At 46.5% G+C, this 27936-nt stretch overlaps 2 protein-coding genes across 6 annotated transcripts in view; one reads left to right on the top strand and one right to left on the bottom strand.

Annotated features, from left to right (window-relative positions):
* Positions 1 to 27936, bottom strand: part of GIGYF2 (GRB10 interacting GYF protein 2) — a 257367-nt gene that overhangs the window by 118617 nt on the left and 110814 nt on the right. For 3 of the 5 annotated variants that reach the window (XM_069727756.1, XM_069727758.1, XM_069727757.1), the window contains exons 6-8: positions 26755 to 26863; positions 24519 to 24559; positions 3056 to 3241 (exon numbers count right to left, since the gene is read on the bottom strand). In XM_069727756.1, the coding sequence (XP_069583857.1) occupies positions 3056 to 3241; positions 24519 to 24559; positions 26755 to 26863 (336 nt within the window). The remainder of the gene's footprint in view (positions 1 to 3055; positions 3242 to 24518; positions 24560 to 26754; positions 26864 to 27936) is intronic. The other 2 variants (XM_069727759.1, XM_069727760.1) reach the window with 1 other exon arrangement.
* Positions 16854 to 24239, top strand: KCNJ13 (potassium inwardly rectifying channel subfamily J member 13). Its single transcript, XM_069727761.1, has 4 exons — positions 16854 to 17260; positions 18939 to 19081; positions 22157 to 22648; positions 22778 to 24239. Coding segments are annotated over exons 2-4 (1125 nt in total). The 5' UTR covers positions 16854 to 17260; positions 18939 to 19080; the 3' UTR covers positions 23410 to 24239.

Raw genomic sequence — 27936 nt, 5'->3', positions numbered from 1 at the left:
CATTCCATCACCCCAGCGGACCCCTAAGCAGCGTCGGTCACCCTGACCGAATACCACAGGTGGCGTCACGAACACTACCATTATCTGCAAACTCTAACCCCTTTTATTGGGCGCCACTCAAAGGGCCACGGTCCGGGTCGGGCCACCGTGACATCCCAGCAGAGGGAACTGAAGGACCCGGTACCGGGTACCCCACTGCTCTTCCCTGGGGGGCGCAGCATAAAAATCTTGGCGTCACGAAAGGGATCTACTTAAGCCTGAGAATTCGGGTCATATGTGCCTTAGAAATGTGCCAGAATTGTGCTTGAACTGTTTCTGCTGAAAGAATTGTGTATTGCTATTTACCGCCAAAAGTTCCCGCCAAAACCGCCGCGCCACGAGGAGCGCTGGAGAAGAAGGGCGTGGAGTTGTGGGCGTGAACGGATTGAGAAACGCGAAAAGTAATGGCCGCCCAGTCTATATGTTTCTGTGTCCTGAGGACGTGCCCGTCAGCAGCCGAGGTCCGCCTCATGATCCTTTACGGAGGGCGGGGGTCAGGGAGATGGGGCCGCCCCAGGAAGAGGACGCGAGAAAAAGATGAAGAGGAGGAAGTCACTGACATGGCGGCCCCCAGGCGTCCACGTGGGAACCCTCCGGCCCAGCGCGAGTCCTCAGTGGAGGGAGAAGATCCAGGCCCACTGTCGCAAGAGGGGCCCGATGTTCAACCCCTGGGCAGCGGGTTGGACATGGCCGAGGTCCGACGGCTGGTCTCCTGCTGAAGAAGCGCTCAGAGAGGGGCGCGACCCACGTCACTGTCTGCTACGGTCTTCCCCTGTGCAGATGAGACCGACTATGGGGGAGCTTAACCTCATGCGGATACCAGTCCTGGCCGTACTGCGCGGATTCACCTGCATCTGGCATCTGCCCAGTCTCCTGCTGTGGCTGCGGGACACCCGACCGCCCTGCTACCTGGTCTGGGGGTGCGGGGGCCGGACCTTCGGGTCCATCCATGGATGGAATACCGGTGGCATCGGACGGCGGAATGGAGGAAGGACGATGAGGGTGAAATCCAGATCACCCTGTCAGATGAACCCCTATCGAAATGGGGTGTTGTCGTGACCTTTAGTCCCCAGGAGGGGAGGGGGTCCATCCAGGAAATTGGATTACCACTCCGGGTGCATGTCGCTCGGGGCGATGTGGAGCCCTGCTGGGGAGAGGATGAAGCAGAGCGGGATCTGCGGCCCGGGGATGCTGTGACCTATACCCGGTGGCAACAAGGAAATGCCTGGTGGGCTCAAGACGTTCAGTGGTGTGCAGCTCTCCTAGCGGCACCTACGGATCAGCAAACCGAACCCATTGCGGAAACCACGACTGTGACTTCCGCTGCTCACGATCACGCGGTGAGGATCCTCGGTTCTACCCTTTCTCGGCCGAGAGGGGTAGTGTGTAAGGTAAAACCGCTACCGTCATCTGAGTAAACCTTGGAAAACCGAATATGTACATAGTTAACTGTTTGTTTTCCTGCTTTTTGCCGCTTTAAACCCGTTCAGGGTTAATTATTAAAGGGATCCCTTAGTTTACCCGGGATCCCTATCTTGTTCCAGTTCATCATGGTTTTAAAGGAACATTGGAATCATGGACGGTGAATGGTTCCTGACCGGTCCTCTGTATATAGTTTGCACCTTCTTAAAGGTGCTCTCTACTGGTTTTACAAAGAAAGAAGACTTTGCGAAGAAACTATTAATGATGACGACGTGAAAGTTTCTCTTGTCTTAAAGTTTATTAGTGACTTGTTGATTGTTTGCACTACCTCAGAAAAGACAGATTTTTCCTCTTAAGGTACCGTCACACTAGACGATATCGCTAGCGATCCGTGACGTTGCAGCGTCCTCGCTAGCGATATCGTCCAGTGTGACAGGCAGCAGCGATCAGGCCCCTGCTGTGCTGTCGCTGGTCGGGGAAGAAAGTCCAGAACTTTATTTGGTCGCTGGACTCCCCGCAGACATCGCTGAATCGGCGTGTGTGACACCGATTCAGCGATGTCTTCACTGGTAACCGGCATCGTTGGTCGCTGGAGAGCGGTCTGTGTGACAGCTCTCCAGCGACGCTGCAGCGATCTGGATCGTTGTCGGTATCGCTGCAGCGTCGCTAAGTGTGACGGTACCTTTAAAGGGAATGTTTACTTGTTGCACTTTGATAATGTTTACATAGTAGATAGTATGTAGCTAGAAAGTTAGTAAGTGATAGAATGTTAATGACGTACTTTAGATAAAAGTAAGGTTTTAGGAAGAAGAAAAATGCAGTAGGCCCGTAGGGGTAGACAGATAGTCCTGCATTTTAGGAAGAAGAATAAAGAAAAGGTTAAAATTGCACATTAAGGGTTAATGATAGTATACCCTTAGAGGGTACTTGCACTTAGTAAGATAGAATACTTGTATGGGTAATTGTATTTCATAGTAAGTTAGTAACTGTTCTCTTTTATAATATGCATAATGTGAATATGTTTTTGTTAGCAACGTTCAAGTGTTCTCACCTCCCATAAAGGGAAGCACAGATAATTTATTTGTGGCCGGTAGGTAACCTAGGCAACACAAAGTAAACTATAGAATAAAAAATCTCTGTTTTGGAGAAACAGAGGATTTCTAACAAGAGCTGCTTGTTTTTACCAGGACTTTATACATTTAATAAGATAAAACAACCCCTCTAATGGGAATTACGAATGCATGAATCAAGGTATTAGGAATATTTTACAGCATGTCAGAATAGTCTGCATTATAACTGGCAGCACAACAGTAAAAACAATTGACCTGAACAATCAGCCACAAAGAAAGATATCCAGCTGCCCTTTAGGAAGCTCTTGTAATACAAATACACATAAAACCGCACCACAGCAGCATGCATATGGTCTCATGAAGCCGAGATCTCATGGTTAGCACTGACAGCAGTTTGCTGTTGCTCAACTGTGTCCTTATGTAACACAGCCCTAACATTAAAAACTGATCGGCACATTATTACAGAACACCCACCGCCGACAGATCAGTCACTTTTTGCTTATATATTTGTATACAGTGCTCACCTGGACTATGAGACCGCCATCTTTCCCCATCTCTTCTGGGTGCTGCAGTTCTCCAAACACCTCCACCTTCCTCTTCCTCACCATTAACCTCCTCTTTCAGGCTCCGCCAGTTCCCACTCTCCGCGCGGATAAACTCATACTTTCTCCCAGCAGGTACTGTGCCGCCCTCTTCAAATGCAGGCCGAACTGGAGGTGATTATAAGAGAATTAGTCTCACACTATCACCTGCAGATGTGCTCGCTCGTCTCCTAAGATCAGGAAGCCGCAGCTAAGCAGCACTCGTATTTCTGAGCAACATCTCATCGACATCAAACACAAAAGTTAAAGCCTCCCATGGACTTCAGATTGCCAGCAGACCCGCCAAGATGCATCATTCCTGGTTCACCATCAGAAGACCAGTGGCCCGAGACCAGTCAGGACCTTATCTTCCACTAGACTCAAATGACTCGGACACATGCATGAGAAAAATCGTAACACTCCAAAAGCCAAGAGCAAGCCTGTGCGTCTGGCCACATGAGCACACCAGACAACATGACCAGCCATTGTGGCTGTGTAAGCCTTGCACATTCATAGGAATGAACTCAGACCAACTCCTGACACTTGTAGTGCCCGGCTTTGTTTCCCACTCACGATTTGAAATGACTTCTTGTCACACAACACTCACCAATATATCAGCTCCAGAAGGATTGTGGTGTTCGGATTTTTCATTTCCATAATTTGGATGGGATAATTTAAGTTCTAGGTAAACCAGCACTGCAGCCCCTTCGTTCTGAGAATGATGGGGGTCCCACAGGTCTATTTCCCAGCCTTCCACTACATTAATATCAGAACACTTTCGTTTGGAGTACAGATGCTGGCAGTGAGTGTCCGCTCAGCACCTGTGTCCCACTAACTCTGGGGATAAGCCCTGCACTCAGAGGAGGAGGTAGGTGCTGACCCATAACTGCCATCATCACGGCCAGAACTACACAGGAAAAGCAGGAATTTAAAAGCCTCCTAGAAGCTATTTTTTATACGGAAATTAAGATTCCATGCAGGTGATTATAAAAAATAAATACATACGAATGTTTAGTTACTCTCTATCTCATCATCTATCCTATGGTACCTGTGAGTGAGAACTAAAAGATGTCCATCCATATAATAAGAGTGATACAACACTTTGCAGAAAACTCTACCCACTGTGATGGCCAACGGACGCACATTCGAGTGCCAATCTTATGCCATCAATGGGCATCACAGCTGAAGCACAGGCAGCTGAGCACAGAGTAATATCACACAAAAAAAAGAAGGTAAAGAAGGCACAGACGGAAAAATGCTGTTACTCCTTCTACACAGAATAAAACAAGCTGGCTTTTTAGACAGTGATCTGTTAGGATCTTTTACGCCAATCTCACTTGATCAATAGGCATTCAAAAGAAGATCATGTAGTGCTGGACGGAGCCAAGAGGGAATTTTTGGAAGGGCAATTTTTGCACCATGACACTGAACGTACCATACGCCACACTACTCCATTCGGCAAGACTGTGGACTTTTTGTATGAATTTAGGTGCAAGAATGGACAGGCATGCAGATTTTTTCCCCAGTGGAATATGGACATGCATGCAGCAAAATTCATAGCAAGTCTATGGTCAGAAGTATAAGTACATTTACCAAGTACTAAGGACTAATACTTGTTACAGATCAGGATAGGCAAACATGTGTGGACCTGCATATCCCAGAACACGTTGCCTGCTGCTTGGTTACCAGTAATGGATAAAGACACAAAATTCTGATGACATTATGTATTGTGGAAGATGCTAAACGCTGCTGCTCGTGTGCATCAATCTGTCAATCCATTCAGTGCAGCCTACAGAAAGCACATGTCACAATGCTGGTAAGAAAAGCAAACACCTAATGAAAGTACTCATTCATCGGGCTCCAAAGCAAACAACAAAGATGCCGAATTTTTTTTTTTTTTTTTTTTTTAAACTCAAATACATTTTTATTAAGAATAACATTATAATTTACATGTTACATTCTTGTTTGCGATACAAAGTTTTTTCCCCCCAAAACAAACCCCCCATTCACAACTTGTCCTGCCCCCACCCAGTAAGACAGCCCACCTCTTTTAATAGCTCGACCATCAAAACCATAAAATGACTATCATCTCATTTAGAATAGCAGGCCACATATTATGTACTCATCTATTCAGGTCCCTGACTCCCCCTTCTCCCATAGCAAGCCATGAAGACCACAATTTATCAAACGTTTCTATTTTCCCCCTTTTCTTATAAAACCCTTTTCCAACCTCAGGCCCTGTTTCACATATTGGAGGAATTGTCTTCTTGAAAGCGGTTCGTCCTTAATCCAGTTTCGTGCTATGACCTTTCGGGCCATAGCTAGCAATCTGGCAATAGTTGTCTTCAGGTTGCTATCCACTCCGATCTCATCCACATATACCAGCAAGCACTCCATCGGGTCCCTCCAATTTATTGTCAGCCTCGACAAAGATCCAAATATTTCAATAAGCCCCCCCCCCTCCCGCGTAGAATATCGTCCGCGTACAGCGCCACCTTCTCTTCAATCATCCCATATTTAAACCCAGGCACCTCATCAGACTGTCGAAGTGTAGCAGCCAACGGTTCCACAGCCAGCGCAAACAAGAGAGGAGAGAGTGGACACCCCTGTCTCGTCCCTCTAGCTAATGAATTAGTCCGCGATAACTCCCCGCTCACCCTGACTCTGGCCATCGGCCGCGAGTACATCAGCTGAATCCAGGACACAAACTGCGAGCCAAACCCCATACACTGCAACACATGCCAGAGATATCCCCATTCCACGCTGTCGAATGCCTTATGGCCTTCTAAGGATGCAATAACTCTCTGGCCACAGTTGTCGGACCTAAGCGGCAGATTCATAAACAGCCTCCGTAGGTTGACCGCCGTGGATCTATCAGGCATAAAGCCAGATTGGTTTGAATGCACCAGGTTAGAGATAACAATTATCAACCGAGTCGCCAACACCTTGGCCAGGAGCTTGACATCTATAGTGAGCAATGAGATTGGCCGGTATGACTCAGGTTGCCCCAAGTCTTTCCCTTCCTTAGGAATCACCGCTATTATGGCTTCTCTCATGGATGCTGGCAAATACCCTCTACTCTTAGCCTCATCTAGAACCGCCTTTAATCTGGGTATCAGCACCTCCCCCATATTTTTATAGATCTCAGCGGGAAACCCATCTACTCCAGGCGCCTTCCCATTAGCCATAGATTGTAATGCCCGACTCAGTTCCTCCTCCGTGATGGGAGCCTCCAAGCTCTCTCTATCTGCATCACTCAACTTCGGGAGCCCCAGTCTCTCAAGAAACGCCACTGTGTCTCCCGCCGACGCGTCTACCCGAGAGGAGTATAGGTCCACGTAAAAATCTGCAAAGACCTCCAGAATCTCTGAATTTTCGGAGACGCTAGTACTACTCCTGGAAACCAGAGAATGGACAAACGAAGTACTCCTCTGGGCCGAAGCCACCAGCGACAACATGTGACCAACAGTCTCACCTTCCTGGTAATAAGCCAGCTGCAGAAATTCAGCTTCCTTTCAGCCTTTTCCAACAAAATTTTTCCCGGGTGGCTTTGAGCTGCCTTTAATCTGTTCCCAGCTTCAGGGGTACCCATTGTTACCATCTCATCCTCTGCTGTCCTCAGCCCATCAATCGCTGCCTTCTCTTCCTCTCTAGTTTTAGGTTTACATCTACTAATATCTCTAAGCAACAGCCCTCTTAAGTATGCCTTCATGGCTTCCCATACCGTAAGAGCATCTGCACTCCCATCATTCAGCACAAGAAAACTCCACCAACTCCTGTATATCTTATCTAAATCTATACTGTGCAGCCAGTTAGGATGAATCTTTCATTCTCTCCTGTTCGCAGCCTGAGTCCCCATCAGTCAGAACTCCACTTTAATTGCACTATGGTCTGAGAGGGCCCTAGGTAAATATTGCACTTCCCCCACCATCGTGTCCAATAGACGATTGTCTAGTGCCAGATCAATTCTGGATAGAGTACTATGAGCCGGTGAGTAACAGGAATACCCCCTTTCCCCAACATGTCTAACTCTCCATAGGTCAGTCATACCTATTTCACGAATATAAGTTCCAAACGTAGTAATGTGTCCCACTGTCCTATTCTGAGAGTTTTTATTTTTATCCCAAAAGTCATCACATATTTTATTAAGGTCGCCAATGATTAGAAATGGTATCGGGCACCAGCGTTCTACCCGTTCCAACACCTCACTAATTTTCTTACTTGAGTATGGGGGCGGAATATACATTGCCGCTATACACATCAACACTCCGTTTATTTTACATTGCACCACCACATACTGACCATTCACATCCACCTGTGTTCTCACCTCTTCGTACTGCACTCCAACAGGTACCAACACCGACACACCCCTAGAGTACGTAGAGAAGGTAGAGTGGTATGCCCTCTGTATCCAGCGCCTATTTAATACATCCACCCTTTCCAGCACCAAATGCGTCTCCAACAGACATATCATTGAAGCTCTCTGTTCTCGAACATACTGCAGACTCGCCTCTCGCTGGGACTTATCCGCAAGGCCTCTCACATTCCAACTCAATATCTTAATGTGGCCCCCCATCATGTGGCTCGTCATCCTGCATATTAACATTATTCCCAAGTATGAGCTGTCTAATCCCTCCCACCCTCCCTACCAATCCCCAACTTGCCCCCCTAACCCACCCAATACTACACATTCCACCTCTTATCAATAGTAGGGCTCCACCGCCCATTGCGAACACTCTCCCTTGCTTTTACCCTCTCCACTCGCCTCCCGCTGCCGTGACTATCAGAATTTCCCACAATTTTATGTAAACATGTAAAGAAACTACCAAACAAACTTGCAGTACCCCGCATAACCCTCCTCCCCCACACATATTAACCGGTACTGTCCCCTCCGGCCCATCACTCAATATGGCCCAGCTCAACCCTCAACAGTTACTCAACCCTATAGCCAGTGTGCTATTAAACACAGATTCCTCCTCCAGCAACAGAGAAATAACTACCGTCCGGATCTCCCCAAAATGTCAATCGCCTTTTTATTTAAGCTTTTTAGCATAAAGCCCCCGTCACACACAGCGAGATCGCTAGCGAGATCGCTGCTGAGTCACAAGTTTTGTGACGCAACAGCGATCTCAGTAGCGATCTCGCTATGTGTGACACGTAGCAGCGATCAGGCCCCTGCTGTGAGATCGCTGGTCGTGTCGGAATGGCCTGGGCCATTTTTTGATCGTTGAGGTCCCGCTGGGTAGCACACATCGCTGTGTTTGACACCTTACCAACGACCTCGCTGACAGGACGTCCCATTGAATCATCATGAAATAGCATCGTTCTACAGGTCGCTACAGGTCGCTACAGTTCGCCGCATCGCTGCTGCGTCGTTGGGGAGATCGCACTGTGTGAAATCTCACCAGCGACCACATAGCGACGCTTGAGCGATCCCTGACAGGTCGTATCGTTGTCGGAATCGCTCAAGCGTCGCTATGTGTGACGGGGCCTTTAGTGTCAATCCACTGGGTAGCGTCCTCTGGAGTCAGGAAAAATGGGTCTTATCAAAAGCCACCACTCTCAACTTTGTGGGGAACAGCATAGAGTATTGCACTCTCAGTTCCCGCAGTCGTCTCTTGACCCCAGTGAACTTCATCCTCTGTTTCTGAACTGCAGCAGAATAATCCGGGTAGATGGCAATCTTTTGACCTCCAGCCGTCAGATCCTCCATTTCTCTAGCCTAAAGGTACCTTCACACAACGATTTCATGAACGATATCGTTGCAACGTCACGCTTTTTGTGACGTAGCAACGATCCCGCTAACGATCTCGTTATGTGTGACAGCGACCAACGATCAGGCCCCTGCTGGGAGATCGTTGGTCGTTGGGGAATGATCAGGACCTTTTTTTGGTCGCTGATCACCCGCTGTCATCGCTGGATCGGCGTGTGTGGCCATGCTGTCCACAGAGCGGACTTCATATACAATGTGACACGTTCCCCTGCAACAGTAATCAAGCTAAAACTTGTTTGCTGGAGGCCCCTTTTAAGAAAGGCTTGTAAGTTAAATTTTTACTGTAAAATGAGGCTAAATCCTTCTCGAACAAGGAAACTCTTACTGAAAATAAATAGCAATTATCTAGAAATGTTTTATTCTTCCAAAGTACAACCCAGTCTTACCATTCCTCTACATTACGGCCAATTTTTCACCATTCATTCTTACTTTTAGCCTACTTTCAGACCAAATCTTCAAGATCCGGTAAGAACAGGAGTAAAATCTTTGGATTGCACCCAGCACTCATTAGTGGATTATTTTTGATCAAAAGCCAAAAGTGCTGTTTATGGGGAGAAAAAAAAAAAGGAAAAAAAGACTAGAAGTGTGTCGGCAGCTATGTGAAGTGGTCGGCAGGAGGGGAGAACACAGGGTCAGGAACTCAGTCTGGACATTGTTTGTGGCAGACCTACTCACCTGTTCATTGCTTGGCCTATAACAAGGCACACAAGAGAAAAAAATACTGGAGTAATTGAATGGTCTCTACTTTAATCGGAACAGTAGATATTATTACGGAGCGAAGACAACTTGGGGTTAAATACCATAACGCATCACATCCATGATCCATTTATGATAGCAATTTGTGCCAACAGGACAAAGGTGATCACGATTTTTATCATCTTTGAAAAACCAAAGTATTGGGACACTCGTACATGAGATTAGTGTGGATTAGTGAATTAAATAACTGGCAAACAATTAAAGGGAATCTGTCAGTACAATTACCCCTCCTCAAATCATATATAAAGGTACCGTAAAGGCCCCGTCACAACTTTTTTTTTAATCAGATAAATTTTTATTAAGGAAAATCAATGATAACAAATGACATCAAGCTGTTATTCACAGATAATCATATATTTTATGAACATAACTCCCCCCCCTTTTCCCTCCCTGTCCCCCCCCCCCTTCGAGACCCCTTTAATGCTTTCCCAAATTCCCATCCGATATTCCTTCCCCAATTCAAATACAATTGTATAGTATGAACATCATCTATAACATTATGCATCCTCCCCACAATTCTAATCCCATTCTATCCATGGCTGCCAAATCTTTTGAAATACATCTAGTTTATTTCTCTTAGTATATATACTTTTTTCCAATAAAATTATATGGTCCGCCTGTGTAAGAAAGTCTCGTCTAGTCGGAGGCTCCTCCCTGATCCAGAACAAAGCTATCAATTTCCTTGCTATGAATAATAGTCTAGCAATCGCCAGTTTAACCATAGATACCGCTGCTATTTCTTCCACAGCCTAATATACAGACCAAAGGGTCTCTGGGAATGACACACCTATATACCAATTCAATCCGATTCAATACAACTGTCCAGAAGGCAGACAATCTAGGGCAATGCCACAGCATGTGTAACATGTCTGCCTGTTCCTGCGAACATCGTGGACACTCGGAATCAGACCTCAAACCCATCTTGAACAGTCTATCGGGAGTTCTGTAAGCTCTATGAATCACATATAATTGAGACATCCTCCCAGGTTCGCTCATAGAGATCTTAGTCACATATTCTAAAATAGATTCCCATCCATCATCATTTATCTGGCCCCCGTCACACTTAGCGACGCTAAAGCGATCCCGACAACGATACGACCTGTCAGGGATCGTTGCTGCGTCGCTGTGTGGTCGCTGGTGAGATGTCAAACAGTGAGATCTCCTCAACGACGCAGCAGCGATGCGGCGACCTGTAGCGACCTGTACAACGATGTCACATGGCAGCTATTTCATGACGATTCAGACCTCAATGAGGGACGTCCTGTCAACGAGGTCGTTGGTAAGGTGTCAAACACAGCGATGTGTGCTACCCAGCGGGACCTCAACGATCAAAAAAAGGTCCTGATCATTCCCCAACGACCAACGATCTCCCAGCAGGGGCCTGATCGTTGGTCACTGTCACACATAACAAGATAGTTAGCGGGATCGTTGCTACGTCACAAAAAGCGTGACGTTGCAACGATATCGTTAACAATATCGTTATGTGTGAAGGTACCTTAAGGCATGCAAGTCTTTGAAAAATAAAACCATCAACACCTTGACATCTTTAATCTGCTGCTGCATTCCTTAATTTGCATTTTAATTCATATGCAAATGAGGTGGTAAGTGCTCAGAGCACTTCAGGAGCCACTGCCTCCATAGCCTAGCACCAACCTCTGCGACTTGATCATTCATGGTCTGATTTCCTTGTCTGGCTTCAGATGTCAGACAGACCGTGAAATAGCAATCAAGCTAAAGAGGTTGATATTGGGCAGGGAAACAAGTTAGAGTGGCCGAGGATTATAAGTGCTGGACAAATATGGCACATCCACAAGATACACCGTACCTTAAAAAGGTCCAATGCTGGGACCTGAATCAGTCTTGAAAACAGGGCCCCATGGAGTGAGTTCCATAATCGAAAGGACATTCTTTCGTATTGAGGTGTCAAAAATTGCTGTGCAAGTGTGGGTGCCAAGTTTCTGAGCTCTCATACTACCGTAATCAAAAAGAACAGAGGGGCCAGCCCTGCAATGTCCGTGCCATGCAGTTCTCATGACAGTTGTGGGACATGCATCTATTGGACATTTACAGCATATCCTATGAATGTGGCATATATTCAACATGGAATAACTAAGCACATGAGGCCACATCAGTAGCACTCAAAATAACAATATACATTATTCAAGACCTAATTCATTCAAACTATAACAACTTGATTTGTTAAGTACTTGTGTGTAGAAGTTCTTACTTAAAGGGAACCTGTCCCCCCCCCCCCCCCAAAATCGTAGATGAACTAAGCCCACCGGCATCAGAGGTTTATCTACAGCATTCTGGAATGCTGTAGATAAGCCTCCCCCCCCCTTCCTCGGCGTATCCTGAAAGATGAAAAAAGAGGTTAGATTATACTCACCCAGGGGCGGTCCCGCTGCGGTCCGGGGCCTCCCATCTTCTTACGATGACGTCCTCTTCTTGCCTTCACGCTGCGGCTCCGGCAGCCCTCCTGTTGAGGGCAGAGCAAAGTACTGCAGTGCGCAGGGAGAGGTCAGAGAGGCCCGGCGCCTGTGCACTGCAGTACTTTTGCTCTGCCCTCACCAGGGCAGACAAAGTGCGCCTGCGCCGCAGAGTGAAGACAAGAAGAGGACGTCATCGTAAGAAGATGGGAGGCCCCGGACCGCGACGCCCATCGGACCAGAATCGGAAAGCAGCGGGACCGCCCCTGGGTGAGTATAATCTAACCTCTCTTTCTCATCTTTCAGGATACATCGGGGGGCTTATCTACAGCATTACAGAATGCTGAAGATAAGCCCCTGATGCTGGTGGGCTTAGCTCACCTTCGATTTTGGGGGTGACAGGTTCCCTTTAAGGAGCCTTGTCACATGACTAAAGGCCCCGTCACACATAGCGAGATCGCTAGCGAGATCGCTGCTGAGTCACAAGTTTTGTGACGCAACAGCGATCTCAGTAGCGATCTCGCTATGTGACACACGTACCAGCGATCAGGCCCCTGCTGTGAGATCGCTGGTCGTGTCGGAATGGCCTGGGCCATTTTTTGATCGTTGAGGTCCCGCTGACATCGCTGAATCGGCGTGTGTGACGCCGATTCAGTGATGTCTTCGCTGGTAACCAGGGTAAACATCGGGTTACTAAGCGCAGGGCCGCGCTTAGTAACCCGATGTTTACCCTGGTTACCATCGTTAAAGTAAAAAAAACAAACGCTTCATACTTACCTACCGCTGTCTGTCCCCGGCGCTCTGCTTCTCTGCTCTGGCTGTGAGCGGCGGGCAGCCGGAAAGCAGAGCGGTGACGTCACCACTCTGCTTTCCGGCCGCTGTGCTCACAGCCAGGGCAGAGAAGCCCAGCGCCGGGGACAGACAGCGGTAGGTAAGTATGAAGCGTTTGTTTTTTTTACTTTAACGATGGTAACCAGGGTAAACATCGGGTTACTAAGCGCGGCCCTGCGCTTAGTAACCCGATGTTTACCCTGGTTACCCGGGGACTTCGGCATCGTTGGTCGCTGGAGAGCTGTCTGTGTGACAGCTCTCCAGTGACCAAACAGCGACGCTGCAGCGATCCGGATCGTTGTCGGTATCGCTGCAGCGTCGCTATGTGTGACGGGGCCTTTAGGATAAGAGCCAAAATAGATCTCAATTTGCAGACACTCTGTTTCGGGGTAATTCTACTACATAGAGGCGATGTGAGCATCGCCTCTATGTAGCAGACGCGATCAAGTTATGGCAGCTTCTATCCTCCCATGGAGGCTATTGAAACATGCCAAAATAAAAAAATCTAACCTCTTTTTCTCATCTTTCAGGATACAAAACGCTGTAGATAAGCCCCTGATGCCGGTGAGCTTAGCTCACCTTCGATTTTGGGAGGTGACTGGTTCCCTATAAAGGGGTTGTGGGTGCCTTATTTTTTTCACTATGGTCCTGAGAATGAACAGACAGGTAGTTGCTAAGTATTTTTGTTCTGCCCGATGCAGATCTTTGCCAGCGCAGATCTTCTGTTGGCGACTCTGCAGCTTCTGCTAATGTCACATAGAAAAAGCAGCAGCTTCTCTTCCGCTGTTGACAGGGTGTAACTGGCAACGTCATGCTGATTGACAGCCAGCTCCCGGCTGACATCTACCTATGATTAGTTTTTAGACATATATTTTCAAAAAAAATTGTCCCAGAAAACCCCTTTAAGGAGAACTTGACACCTGTTTAAAAGAGGCTAGTTATTTTATTCCAGAGATCTGGACCTTTTCATTCGGCTCTAATTTTGATCGTCTCTACAAGCAGTCAGTGCTCTCAGGATTCTCTTCTGACGCTTTAGGCTACTTTGACACTAGCGTCGTGTGACGGACGTCGCAATGCGTCGTTTTGGAGAAAAAACGCATCCTGCAAAGTTGCCCGCAGGATGCGTTTTTTCTCCATAGACTTGCATTAACGACGTATTGCCACACGTTGCATCCGTCGTGCGACGGATGCGTCTTGTTTTTGTCGGCTGCGACGCACAAAAAACGTTCAATGTAACGTTTTTTTGTGCGTCGGATCCGCCATTTTCGACCAAGCATGCGCGGCCGAAACTCCGCCCCCTCCTCACCGGAACTCACAACGAGCAGGGATTGTCCTGACAGTATTCAGGAGCACACCGCTCCCCAGCCTTTTGACTTCCTGACTGATTAACAATATTGGTCAGCATCATCACCATGCTGCTGGCAGACTGCGGTCACCCGAGGATGCCAATAAGAGTTTCTCCTCATCTTCCGTCCTCTTCCTAACATGTGAATAACCCTTTAGTTTATGGTGTACAAAGGACAATACGTCTGATTAGATAGATATATGGAGCAAGACAGGAAAGTGAAATACGGATAAATCTTAAAAGGTGCTCCTCCAACTCGGCTGTCAAAAGACCAACCACTAGGTCTCCCAATTCCCCTATACACATGAACACTTCAACCAGATTAGTATGTTTTCAATGCGGATACGGAGAAGTCTGACACCAGACAACCAAGTCAGCAGCTTATCTCCACTGAGAACTAAAGGATCATTACATGCTCTGTCAGGGAAAGAGACAGGAGGCCCCCTACACATTTGATGGTCTGCTCTCCACGCCCAGAGAGGTAGAGGTAGGCAGCAGCAGGAAGCCAGCGGCTGACACTGTGCGTGTTACTGAAGAGCAATGAATACTCACTGCCCTCTGCGCGCACAATCCTGGCATGGGGAGCAGTGAGTATTCCAGAAGCTGTGCTCTGCTTGTGAGCAGTGCATGACATCCCAGCCATGCACTGCTTAGAAGCATAAAGCAGCTACTGGCAACCGAACAAGATTCTGCGAGGGAGCGCAGAAAGGTAAGTGTAATTTTTTTTGTTGTGTTTTTCAATGTTCTCTGATGAGGTCATACATTCCAGAAACGGGATGGGGGCCAATCATACCATAAAAGGCATGGGGCCATGTATACTAGGAGGAGATGGGGCTCCTGCATACCAGGATAGGGATGAGGGTGTTCATTCCTGCCAGGATAGGGATGTTGGGGACCTTGCCTACCAGGATAGGGATGAGGGGGCCATATCCCAGGATAGGGATGAGGGCATTCATTCCTGCCAGGATAGGGATGTGGGGGACTATGCCTACCAGGATAGGGATGAGGGGGCCATATACCAGGATAGGGATGAGGGCGTCTATTCCTGCCAGGGTAGTGATGTGGGGGACCATGCCTACCAGGATAGGGATGAGGGGGCCATATATATCAGGATAGGGGATATTAAGTACAGAACTGACCATATTTCTTGCTTCAGTTTTTTTTTTTCCTTAATTTCCTCCTCTAAAACCTAGGTGTGTCTTATGGTCTGGTGGGTCTTATAGTCTGAAAAATACGGTAATTCTATACAGATACAGGGTTCACATTTTTGTCTATAGCTACCCAATCAGTAATAGAAACCACTAAATTTGTGTGAGTCAGACTCAAAAATATCTAAAAGTATGCTGAAATGTTATTTTTAGTGCAGAAAAAAAATGACAACTTCATTATTTTTTTATAATAGAAGCGGGATAAATAATGCCTCCGTTATGTCAGTAATGTTTTTCTGCCTCATAGAATTTTTGTAAGCACAAAAATACTGTATCCGTCCTATGCAGCCTCCCTCCATTACGCAGTGATAACTTTTCGGCATAGGGGGGTGGGGATCCGAAGGCTTGGCAGCAGGAGATATCATGTGGAATGGTAAATTGTACACTCAACGGGGAGGGACTTTGAAATCTGGAGACAGATACTTTTCCACTGAATAAGAACGAGAGGAGCTGGAAAAAAAAACTTCTTGAGATAAGAAACACGAATTGGCACTATGAAGTGGAAAAAGTGTCACTTAAAGGGTTAAAGAGCTGACAATTCTGCATCCAGGGACAAGGTTTGAGATACTTGCGTAGCTTCTCCTTCTGCTGTTTGGTATGGGCATGCACTGACGTGCCACTAACGGCAGGAGGTCCAAACTTTGGGCAGGACGGTAGAACAGAAGCCCTGAGGGGAGTGGGATTTGGGTCATTACTTTAATATTCAGCACCGCAGGCCTGAAGACGGCTTTGCTCCTCCAGGAACAATAAGGCTCTGTTTATTTCAATCGGCTTATCCAGACAGAGGCGAGCAAAGTCCAGTGGAAAACAAGCACCCACTCCCTCTGAAATGCACAGAAGACGCGCTAGCTCCCTTTCCTGACGGACCCCCAGTCCTTATAGGATATACTGCTATTATACACTTTGTCCAGTACAGCGAAAAAAAAGAAAGAAAAAAAAGGAATCAGCAAAACAAATGAGTGTTTTGGCTCTCAACCATGAACCCTATGGAGTAATGAATGAGTCACGACCTCTTCTGTCCCAACCTTGTATAATGCTATAGTTAACATGCATCTCACTAAGATGTGATAAGATTGTCATAAACTAGGTTAAAAGTTAAATAAAAAAAGGCTTCCATAAAACATGAATATAAGTACTGAATATAAGTAGAACTATTTCCACTGTACTGATCCTAAACCCTTTCACGAAGCATCTCTATACAACGCTGCCAAGGAGAACACCCTGCCCCCTAATTACATGTGCAAAAATGTAAAAGCCCCACTTTGTTTCAACATATCTGAAATCATTGCTCCATTAACACCTTTACCAAGCAGGCAGTAATGAGACTGTTAATAAAGTGCACCTACTGTGCCTAACTAATCACTGGAGGGGCAGCGCTGCTCCACACCACTCCCATCATGGCATAACCCTAACCCTAACCATGGAATGGCCAATCACACGTCACACCCAAACCGTCCAGCCTCCTGATTTATAACTGCAGGAATGTGGGTTATGACTCCAGACCCAGCAAGAGCTCCCCCCATAGACTGAGAAGGAGCGTGTCACCGGACAGGAACACCAAGTCACGGAGACAAGGAACCACTGCGAAGGTGGCAGCTAGGGCACAAGTGCACCCACAAGGAGCTTTTGGAGACTACCCCTAAAACTGGAACTTCATTCATGTTGCAAATCCCAAGAATTTATATTAAACAGGATTTGCATGATACAATCTGGATAAGGCAACTGAAGTGACCAAGGACACTTACCTGACGGGTTTCTCAAACGAAAACTCAATTAGTGGATTTCCTCCTCCCCGGCACCCAACAGGTATGTACCCTTGACTGATGTTTAAAGTCCAAGATATGACAGAGCCATACTTCTCACATTGCGCTTCTCCATGAGGCCAGAGGTGCTATACACTGCCGATCCATACACTGGTTTCCTGTAATTCCCATCATATGAGAAGTTGTCTGACAGGGCTCGGTGGCACAAGTCAACTCGCGCAGGGCCTAAAGCAAGTGCCAGTAACAGTAGTGCGAGTGTGTGTGAAGCGCCCGTGTGCCCCTCGCTCAGCCAGCACGGATAGCCAACACATGCTGACCATGTGATGCTTCCTCCAATGAATTGAGCTTGTGTACAAGCCCTGTGATTGAAGCTGAAAACCCCGGGTAAATCTTTGGAAATATTCTGATTAACCCCTGGCTATTTGATTTAGGAGTTTGACGATTAGGAATAAACACATAGCTTGCACAAAAAAATAAACTGTGCTCTAACCTTACGACACGCTCTAGCCTTACGACCCCTAACCTTCCGACGCGCTCTAGCCTTACGACACCTAACCTTACGACACGCTCTAGCCTTACGACCCCTAACCTTACAACACGCTCTAACCTTACGACACCTAGACACCTAACCTTACGACACTCTCTAGCCTTACGACCCCTAACCTTACGACGCGCTCTAGCCTTACAATCCTAACCTTACAACACCTAACCTTACAACACGCTCTAACCTTACGACACCTAACCTTACGACGCGCTCTAGCCTAATGACACGTTCTAACCTTAACACACCTAACCTTACGACACGCTCTAGCCTTACGACCCGTAACCTTACAACACCTAACCTTACGACACGCTCTAGCCTTACGACCCCTAACCTTACGACGCCCCTTAGCCTTACGACACCTAACCTTACAACACGCTCTATCCTTAACACACCTAACCTTACGACACGCGCAAATTTAACGACGCGCTCTAGCCTTACGACGCGCGCTAACCTTATACTACTTCTTACTGAATCAGAGCTCTATTAACTCGGTGAAAGTAAAGTGGGGGGAAAAAAGTTTTCTAGCAAAAAATAAAATCGATATAGATGTGAACATTAATCTGTGCACTATCGTAAGATTTCACTATCCTTATGCAAGGCGCAGAGATTTGCTTGAGCTCACGAATGTTACAAGCCTTCCTCTCTCGCACAGCGGGACAGAGCATCAGATCTGTTTAAACAAACGTCACACTGTGACAAGAATGCCGGTGCCACAGGCAAACAGAGAAGGACTGGGCTCCGCGCACTGAGCAAATGGCAAGGACGGGAACGTTGGTATCATCCAGGTGAATCCTACCTGCCGTCCAATGCATCCCAGAGTGAACAAAGCCGAGATATTTTCCCGCAGCGGGACAGGTCACATGAACATTATGATGTGTGCGTCTAAAAGCAGCTTACCCCCCCCAAGCGTGAAATCATAACAGAAACACTTTCTCCCCCCTCCCTTGCAGAGTCTGGCAGCGGCTCAGAACACCGGGGTTATACAGGCACAGGCCCCTGCTTGCCTTCAGGGAATAGAGCCAGAGTCAGCTCAGGTGCCTTGAGATGGAGGGGATGGGAGGTGGCGACAATAGAGGGGAACAAACAGCGTGATAAGTGAAAATTGCACACCATACGCAAGGCAGCAGAAGTAACTTGTTGGGATCTCCATGTCTATGACCCTGTTCATTTTGCTCAGGTCGGTCACAGAGGAGGACGCCACAGGTAGCAGGTGCCATCGCTGACAGCTGCAGGATACGCTTTACCTTCCTTCACTCTGGATGCGGTCATCCCAGTGACCAGGGAGACACGTGGCACATCCGGCTTCTGAGCATCTGAAAAGTGAGTATGTGACAATGTCAGCCTGGTCAGCCGAGGATTAGGATGAGGTCGGCGGGCTGCGCACATACTGATGTATCCTGGCAAAGCAGGGGTCCGCGCTGTTCTGCAGTAAGAGCAGATCTAGGAAAAATCATTAATTCCCTTTATCTATAGACACAACATACCGGGGGGGGCAGAAGTAAATCTGTAGTTAAAAGAATAGTCAAATGGTAACCCTGTTATCAACTGTGCATGGTTTCCATGAATATACCTAAACTTGATAACTCCCAAAAAGAAAACGTCCATCTGGGTAAGGTCTGGTGACCGATGCGGCCATATAACCAAGCAAACCTAGTGACCGATGTAGCCATATAACCAAGCAGTCCTGGAGACCAACCTAGCCATATAACCAAACAGGCCTGGTGACAAACCTGGCCTTATAACCAAGCAGGCCTGGTGACCAACCTAGCCATATAACCAAACAAGCCTGGTGACAAACCTGGCCTTATAACAAAGCAGGCTTGGTGACCATCCTGGCCTTATAACCAAGCAGGCTTGGTGACCATCCTGGCCATATAGCCAAGCAGTCCTGGAGACCAACCTAGCCTTATAACCAAGCAGGCCTGGTGACCAACCTGGCCTTATAACCAAGCAGTCCTGGAGACCAACCTAGCCATATAACCAAGCAGGCCTGGTGACCAACCTGGCCTTATAACTAAGCAGGCCTGGTGACCAAGCTGGCCATATAACCAAGCAGTCCTGGAGACCAACCTGGCCATATAACCAAGCAGGCACCTGGCCATACAACCAAGCAGGCTTGGTGACCAACCTGGCCTTATAACCAAGCAGGCTTGGTGACCATCCTGTCATATAACCAAGCAAGCCTGTTGACCAACCTGGCCTTATAACTAAGCAGGCCTGGTGACCAAGCTGGCCATATAACCAAGCAGTCCTGGAGACCAACCTGGCCATATAACCAAGCAGGCACCTGGCCATACAACCAAGCAGGCTTGGTGACCAACCTGGCCTTATAACCAAGCAGGCTTGGTGACCATCCTGTCATATAACCAAGCAAGCCTGTTGACCAACCTGGCCTTATAACCAAGCAGGCCTGGTGACCAACCTGGCCATATAACCAAGCAGGCTTGGTGACCATCCTGGCCATATAACCAAGCAGGCCTCACCTACGGACCCATAATAAAATTCACCCATAAAAATTCACGCTGTATGACTATATATGCACCCTTGTATTTTGTGGCAGAGTATGTAGCATCTGGCAAACTTAGTCTTATATGATTGCTCTGAAAAAAAAAAAAAAAACTACCAGGGAGCACAGGACAAACATGGCTGTAGGCATTCATTAATCAGAAGCTGTCCAAAAAATGCAATCGGAACACAGCCCAAAAACCATTCACACCACGTTTGTCACCATCACAAAAACAAATGTATTAGGGGGCCAGCATAGCTAACCGTACAGGTATGAAGGGGAAAGGAGAATGCAAGGAGAACACAGTGCAGCCTTGCCCTGCCATAGTCAGACGTCAGCTAGAGATTAATAACTTCGCCATCATCTAATGCTGTGGATAGATTTATTTTATTCTGCTCATCCATACTAAGAGAGGTGTTTTCAGGAATGACATTATCGCCTATACAAGGGAACCCCACTGATCACACACACAGGGGCTCCTGTTTTCCTAGCTCATGCCTTTCATGTGAAAATCCCAATAATACATTGAAAGTGCAAATAGTAAATGTAAAGGTACCATCACACTAGACGATATCGCTAGCGATGCGTGACGTTGCAGCGTCCTGGCTAGCGATATCGTCCAGTGTGACAGGCAGCAGCGATCAGGCCCCTGCTGTGATGTCGCTGGTCGGGGAAGAAAGTCAAGAACTTTATTTCGTCGCTGGCTCTCCTGCTGACATCGCTGAATCGGCGTGTGTGACGCCGATTCAGCGATGTCTTCGCTGGTAACCAGGGTAAACATCGGGTTACTAAGCGCAGGGCCGCGCTTAGTAACCCGATGTTTACCCTGGTTACCATCGTTAAAGTGAAAAAACAACCACTACATACTTACCTACCGCTGTCTGTCCCCGGCGCTCTGCTTCTCTGCTCTGGTTGTGAGCGCCGGGCAGCCGGAAAACAGAGCGGTGACGTCACCGCTCTGCTTTCCGGCCGCTGTGCTCACAGCCAGACCAGAGAAGCAGAGCGCCGGGGACAGACAGCGGTAGGTAAGTATGTAGTGGTTGTTTTATTACTTTAACGATGGTAACCAGGGTAAACATCGGGTTACTAAGCGCGGCCCTGCGCTTAGTAACCCGATGTTTACCCTGGTTACTGGCATCGTTGGTCGCTGGAGAGCGGTCTGTGTGACAGCTCTCCAGCGACCAAACAGAGACGCTGCAGCGATCCGGATCGTTGTCGGTATCGCTGCAGCGTCGCTTAGTGTGACGGTACCTTAAGAGTAAGACCCTTTGCATCAGTGTCCCTCCTGTAGTACTGTTCGCTTTTTTTAACCTCTCTATAGAGTTGTCACATCAACACATTAATTTAAAAAAAAACAAAAAAAAAACGGGATATCCAATATTCAGATTTTTTTTTTTTTACAAAAAGGCCAGCAGTATTGTAAAAAAACAAAACACAAGAAAGCTCATGTATTATCTCCAAAAGTGATACCGCATAGTTTCTCCTGGGGTCCACCTAGTCTTTGTTTACATGCGACCGCTGCAGCCAATCATTGCCCCAGCCAGCAGTCATGTGACGTACCGCTGGCTCCAATCCCTGAGTGATGATGCCAGTAGTACAGCACATGATTGCTGCAGTGGTCATACCATCAGCACTGCAGAAGTGTCAATGCCGAGTTGTAGGGAAAATAACAGGCGAGTATTGCTGCTTTGTAAATGTGATATATTACCAACTATTTATAATAAAATAAAAAAATTATGTGGTCAGTCCAGCTACAATCCATCACTGTGATGGAGGACGAGTTGACTTAGAATATGTTCACTACCGGGAAAGATTTAATACTGCATTTATGCAAAAATATAATTACCGCTCATGAGCAGGACCTGATGTAGCCTTGTTCTTTGTTTCAGTGGTGCTGCAGGTCAGCACAGATCGAGAGGAGGAATCTCACAGCAGGTCCCCTAGATGCACCCTGCTCAACTCTTGTTCTCATCGGCTTGTAACTAAAGATGGACACAGCACCATAAAAGCTGCTGGGATCCAGGGGCAGGGACTGTCGTACCTGCGTGACATTTGGGGGCTACTGCTCGACATGCGCTGGCGCTGGATGATGTTGGCTTTTTCGGCTTCTTTCCTGGCACACTGGCTCCTTTTTGCTGTTTTTTGGTATCTACTGGCTGAAATGAATGGGGATCTGGCCCTGGACCACGATGCCCCACCTGAGAATCACACCATTTGTGTGAAATACATCACTAGCTTCACTGCTGCCTTCTCATTCTCTCTGGAGACTCAGCTCACCATTGGATACGGCACTATGTTTCCAAGTGGAGATTGCCCAAGCGCCATTGCTCTTCTTGCTGTGCAAATGCTGCTCGGACTCATGCTGGAGGCCTTCATTACAGGTCAGATATTCTCAGATTATAGTGACAAAAGCAGTATGTGTTGTAAGAGGTTAGAAATAATATCATGCATATATTATTCCAGCTTTGCATATGCGTGTTTTCACTTATTCCAGATTTTGTATTCAACAGGTGTTTTTGTGGCAAAAATTGCAAGACCAAAGAATCGCACTCCGTCAATCCTCTTCTCGAGGCTGGCGGTGGTAGGTAGTCCGGAAGGAAAGCCATGTCTAATGTTCCAAGTGGCCAACACTCGCCCAAGTCCATTAACCATGGTCAGAGTCAGTGGGATTCTCTACCAAGAAAGAGGTGACGGCCAAATCCAGCAGAGCAGCGTGGATTTTTTATTGGACTGTCAAAATGGCAGTGGCGAGTGCCCATTCTTCTCATTTCCTCTCACGTACACTCACAGTCTCTCTCCTGGGAGCCCACTAGCAGCTTTATCGCAACGTGAAACTATATCTTTGTCAGGTCACTTGGAGCTTGTGGTGTGTCTATCTGCTACTCAGGAAGGCTCGGGGGAAATTTGCCAGAGCCGTACTTCTTATCTACCAAGTGAGATACTTCAAGGACACCGCTTTGCACCATGTCTAACACGTCGGCCCGAAGGAGGATATCGCGTTTGTATGGAAACATTTGGCAATCCACTCCCTGAATTGCCACAAGCCTCACACAGACAGACCTACAGAACTGAGCTGGAAGTCTGTGCCAATGGGCAAAGAGGGGACACCTTTCAAATCTCTGAGACTGGACTTGGAGAGTAAAATACTTCAAAGCAAATGACTTTCCTTAGTCCCTTCAGCCATCCTCATTCCGATACCTATGCCGACGCTTCTCCAAAGGAAATTCACACAGGAAATGAGGGCACCATCATCAAGGCTCCAAAAGACCGTTCTGTCATACCTTACTAGAGAACACCAAGCTCTGTGTCCCCGATGTTACAACAGGGGTCTGTGGGACTCTGCCCACCCGATAATGGATAACTGTAATAAAGAATTGCTCAGGGGAGTGACAGAACATGAAAAGCAGAGTAGTCCAAAAAGACGGCTGTGGGCTAGCACTTGGAAACGTACAGCAAGCACGCCAACTCAGACGCTAAAGTGCAAATGATACAATGGACACGACTGGGAAAAGCAACCCAGATTGTTCATATAACAGGAAAGGTTTGTTCGTTTTATCAGATTGTCCTTTCAATGTGGAGTGCACTGTTCTATGTAACACAGGAGTCCACTCGTAATGCAAAGTGCCAGAGGTACACAGTAGATGAGTGCAGGTACACCGATATAGTGGAAACATGTGCATGCTTTCTAGTCCCCCAATAGTAAAGGATCACACATTTGTATATTGTAGAGATGCATATAATGCACTCATGCAGGTGAGGAATATGATGTGGCACACACATACTCGCTTGGCCTTTTATAAGAATCGCTGTACTAACCCTTAACAATTCCTAGCTGGCAGATTACGGGAGCTGAAGGAAGGCATAGACCCAGAGGGGCTCTTTTCTGGAGAAGGAAGGGTGTACAGGACTGCACAGAGGCCGGCCATGCAACTCCCATTCATTATATCTGACAATAAACATGAATAAACTGTGTGTTTCCAGTCAGTTCCCTGCTGCGGCTCCATGTGTGAATGCAGAAAGTAACATGTGATGTGGCCTCACAGCTTATTATTAGGGGGTTCTTCTGATCAGGGGATTAATATCTGCCATTACAAATTACTGGAACACAATAGGGAAGCGGTTTTAAAATTGTTGCAAAAAAATAAAACAAGGATAACTTTGCCTACTGCTACTAAATTACATGTCTGGAATTAAAATCTTAATGTCCCCTACAGCAGATCAAGAAAACTTTATGTAAGAGAAAATTATTACCTGCTTCTTTTCGTGCTGGTTTTTCAAACCGACGATCTCCTCTGATAGGGTACAAAGAGACGAAATTCAGAAATGTACAACTGGTGAAAACGCCTCCACAAAGTCATGCAGGGGTGTAAGTATTACTTTGCATTAGGAGGCCTGGGTCACACGTCCATCAATTCTCTGATGCCAGAGAATCGGCCTGATCACGCTAATGACACTCAGATCACACGGTCAGAGTTAGGAGCAGAGTGTGATCAGATTCTCTCGCGTGAGAAAATCGCAGCATAGGTGTGAAGGAGACAGAGAACTTATTTCTCCATTCTCTGTGACCGCAGTAATTAGACTGCACTCAGATGACATCCGAGTACAGTATGATGTGTCACATGCACCCATAGACTTGTATGCAGATTATCGGATGCACTCCCAGCATTCTGCAATCATTTCTCATGCCGAATCAGCATGAGAAAAAAAAGGCAGATCAGCACTGCCCTATAGTATAACACTGGACCAAGTGACAGCAGATAAAACATCACATAGCACTCGACTACGTGAGCGAGCCCCACCGGAGCATTTACCCATCCGTGTGAAATGTCAGATTTTTTTTTTCTTTTAATCGAACAGCACTCAGACAAACAGTCTCTCGGATCCGTACATACATCCAAGAAAATAGCAAATCCGAGAAAGACATGAGTGAAACTCGGAACATGTCCCATAATGATCCAATATTGAGGATAAGAATCGAATACACTCGGTGGTTTGGACAGCACAGCCACATTCACACAGACGTGTCCATGCACCCTAATGCTGCATAAAAGAAAAAAAAAAAAAAACAGTTTTCCAGGCTACACCTCATTTATAGTATAAGAATAAATGTTAGCACAGCCAAACTTGGAGGTGCCACACAGTAGGTTCCCAAACCTTATAGTTAAGTATCAAATACCGGGCACACTCGGGGATTTTTGGTGCAAGATCAAAATTTAATACATACAGTAGCCACTAGTTACAAACGTTTCGGTCGTGATAGACCTTCATCAGTGTACTAGGGTTCATTTTTAGATGCTAGTGTGAGTAGAACACAAACAGTAGCCAAAGATCAGCTAAAGGATGTAGCCCAGAGCGTGGGTGGTCAGTGACCTGCAATCAGGTATACTGTGACCCAAACTAGTATCATATGTCACGGTGTCCTCCGCAAGACAAAGAGGTGGACACACTAGCATCTAAAAATTAACCCTAGTACACTGATGAAGGTCTATCACGACTGAAACGTTTGTAACTAGTGGCTACTGTATGTATTCAATTTTGATCTTGCACCAAAAATCCCTGAGTGTGCCCGGTATTTGATACTTACCACACCTCATTTATGGCACACAGTAATATTATGGGTGTGGATGGATCCAAATTATGGACCCATAATATTGCACCTACCAATTATCCTCCTCACCTCGCCATGACTTAGGACATACCTATTTCACCCTTATACTAGCAATGCTGGAGAAGAGGTTTTTCTCAGGACTCCTAGTCATAATTAGAGTTGAGCGAATTTGTTCAGATTCGGTTCAGAATAAGATTGGGGGAGAATATTGTTTTTGCAATATTCGTCGAACATGGCCGAACGGCATTAAAATCAATGGGAGTAGAAATTACCGAATATGTTTGGAACCTATCAAAAAACACACAATCAGATTCAGAGACCGAATCCGAACAAATTCGCTCAACTCGAGTCAAAGTCCTACTGTTGTTCTTGCTGGAAATGTATAGAAAACTGACAGCTAGGTTTTACCATTCCCCATATCAAAGGGTGTCTCCCGAAACACGAAGATAAATCAATGCTGACAGTCAGATAATGAAGGGACACACCGTATTGACACACACAGGGAATAATGATAATAATAATAATAATAATAATAATAATAATAATAATAATAAAGATCACCCAGTTGTCAGTTCATTCATGCATTTCCAATAAGATTAACCAAGTAATCCTAAAGATGCTATAAAATCACTAAACGAGTCACGAGAGCTGACAAAGGCTCTAGAACAGGGGTCCCCAACTCCAGTCCTCAAGGCCCACCAACATGTCATGTTTTCAGGATTTCCTTAGTCTTGCCCAGGTAATAATTGCATCACCTGTGCAATGCAAAGGAAATCCTGAAAACATGACCTGTTGGTGGGCCTTGAGGACTGGAGTTGGGAACCCCTGATCTAGAAGATGGAGCCCACACTGCGTTCTGTCATCTTTTCAGCCACTCACCTTTCTTCCCAACTTTGTGACCTATGCATTTCACGGGCTCCTCGACCAAAGCCACTCTCTACTTCATCGAAACTTCTTTGGTAAAAACCACCCTCTCCTCTTCCTCTGCCTTTGAAACAAAATGGAAACCAATTAGACTTTAAGGATTAAATTAAGAAACAACAAGTTGTATATCAGCAGGTGGTCAGCCATGTGTGAAGGGGGCTTCTGACATCTTATTATGTAGCTAAGCCAGCTCCCCTTTGTCAGGACTGTTGTCCCAATAGAGAAGGGGCATAGCTTAACGGTGGGCAAAAAAAGCAATGAGCAGCCCCCTAATACATGGCACAACACAGATGACATAAAAGGCTCCATGGTGTCAAACAGATCAGAATTGGTGATGTCTGAATGCTTGGTACATGAAGGAGTTACACATTTTTACCTTTCAAACACATCTAAACAAGTCTCATGAAAGTTATAATTTAGTACTGTGTTGCTACTTGCACATAAGGATAACAGCTTGTAAAACAGTGATGATGAAGAAACGTTCTTCTTAAAAAGGGTGTCTCAAGTTCTTAAATGAGTAAAGTTGCAAAAAGCTTGTAAAAAAAACAAGCAACTTTGCAAAATTAAATATGCTCTTGAGAATAAAGGGTAGTTTTTAAAGTGCACAGCTTGTTGCCCAGCTAACCGGCCACCTCTGTAGTCGAGTGGCTAGTTACCTGGGCAAGGAGCGCATGCCGCTTATCAGACTTGATTGTTTAGATCTTGATGCAGTCAGGATCAGCTTCAGAGTCCCTGTGCTTTTCCCATGCTGTAGGCGCAATGATACCCCCGATAGCAGGATGGGAGCGCTCTCCATTCGGACCAGCAGTGGGACCATGTCGCTGGCCTACTACCGACCTTCAGGAGCCTTCCACACCTGAAGAATGAAGATGCAAACAAGTCTGACACATTCCCACAAAGGAAAGAAGAGTTCTGCTGTGTTAAGCAGTGGCTCGAGGGGCACTGCCAGGACTGACCCCAATATCTGGAGACAGTAACATGCTTGATAATTCTGGTATATTGGACAGTTTTATATATTTACACCTTATAAACATCTATATTACTTTCAAGTAAATTACTTTCAACCCTTTCCCTGACCTCTAGTAACCAATCTATCTCAGAGATATTGTTAATTGCTGAGGCTTTCAAATAATGAAA

This window comes from Ranitomeya imitator, chromosome 5, assembly GCF_032444005.1.
Source record: "Ranitomeya imitator isolate aRanImi1 chromosome 5, aRanImi1.pri, whole genome shotgun sequence".
NCBI lineage: Eukaryota > Metazoa > Chordata > Amphibia > Anura > Dendrobatidae > Ranitomeya > Ranitomeya imitator.
The sequence above is the reverse complement of the archived record's forward strand: the minus strand, read 5'-3'. Positions and strand labels throughout refer to the sequence as shown.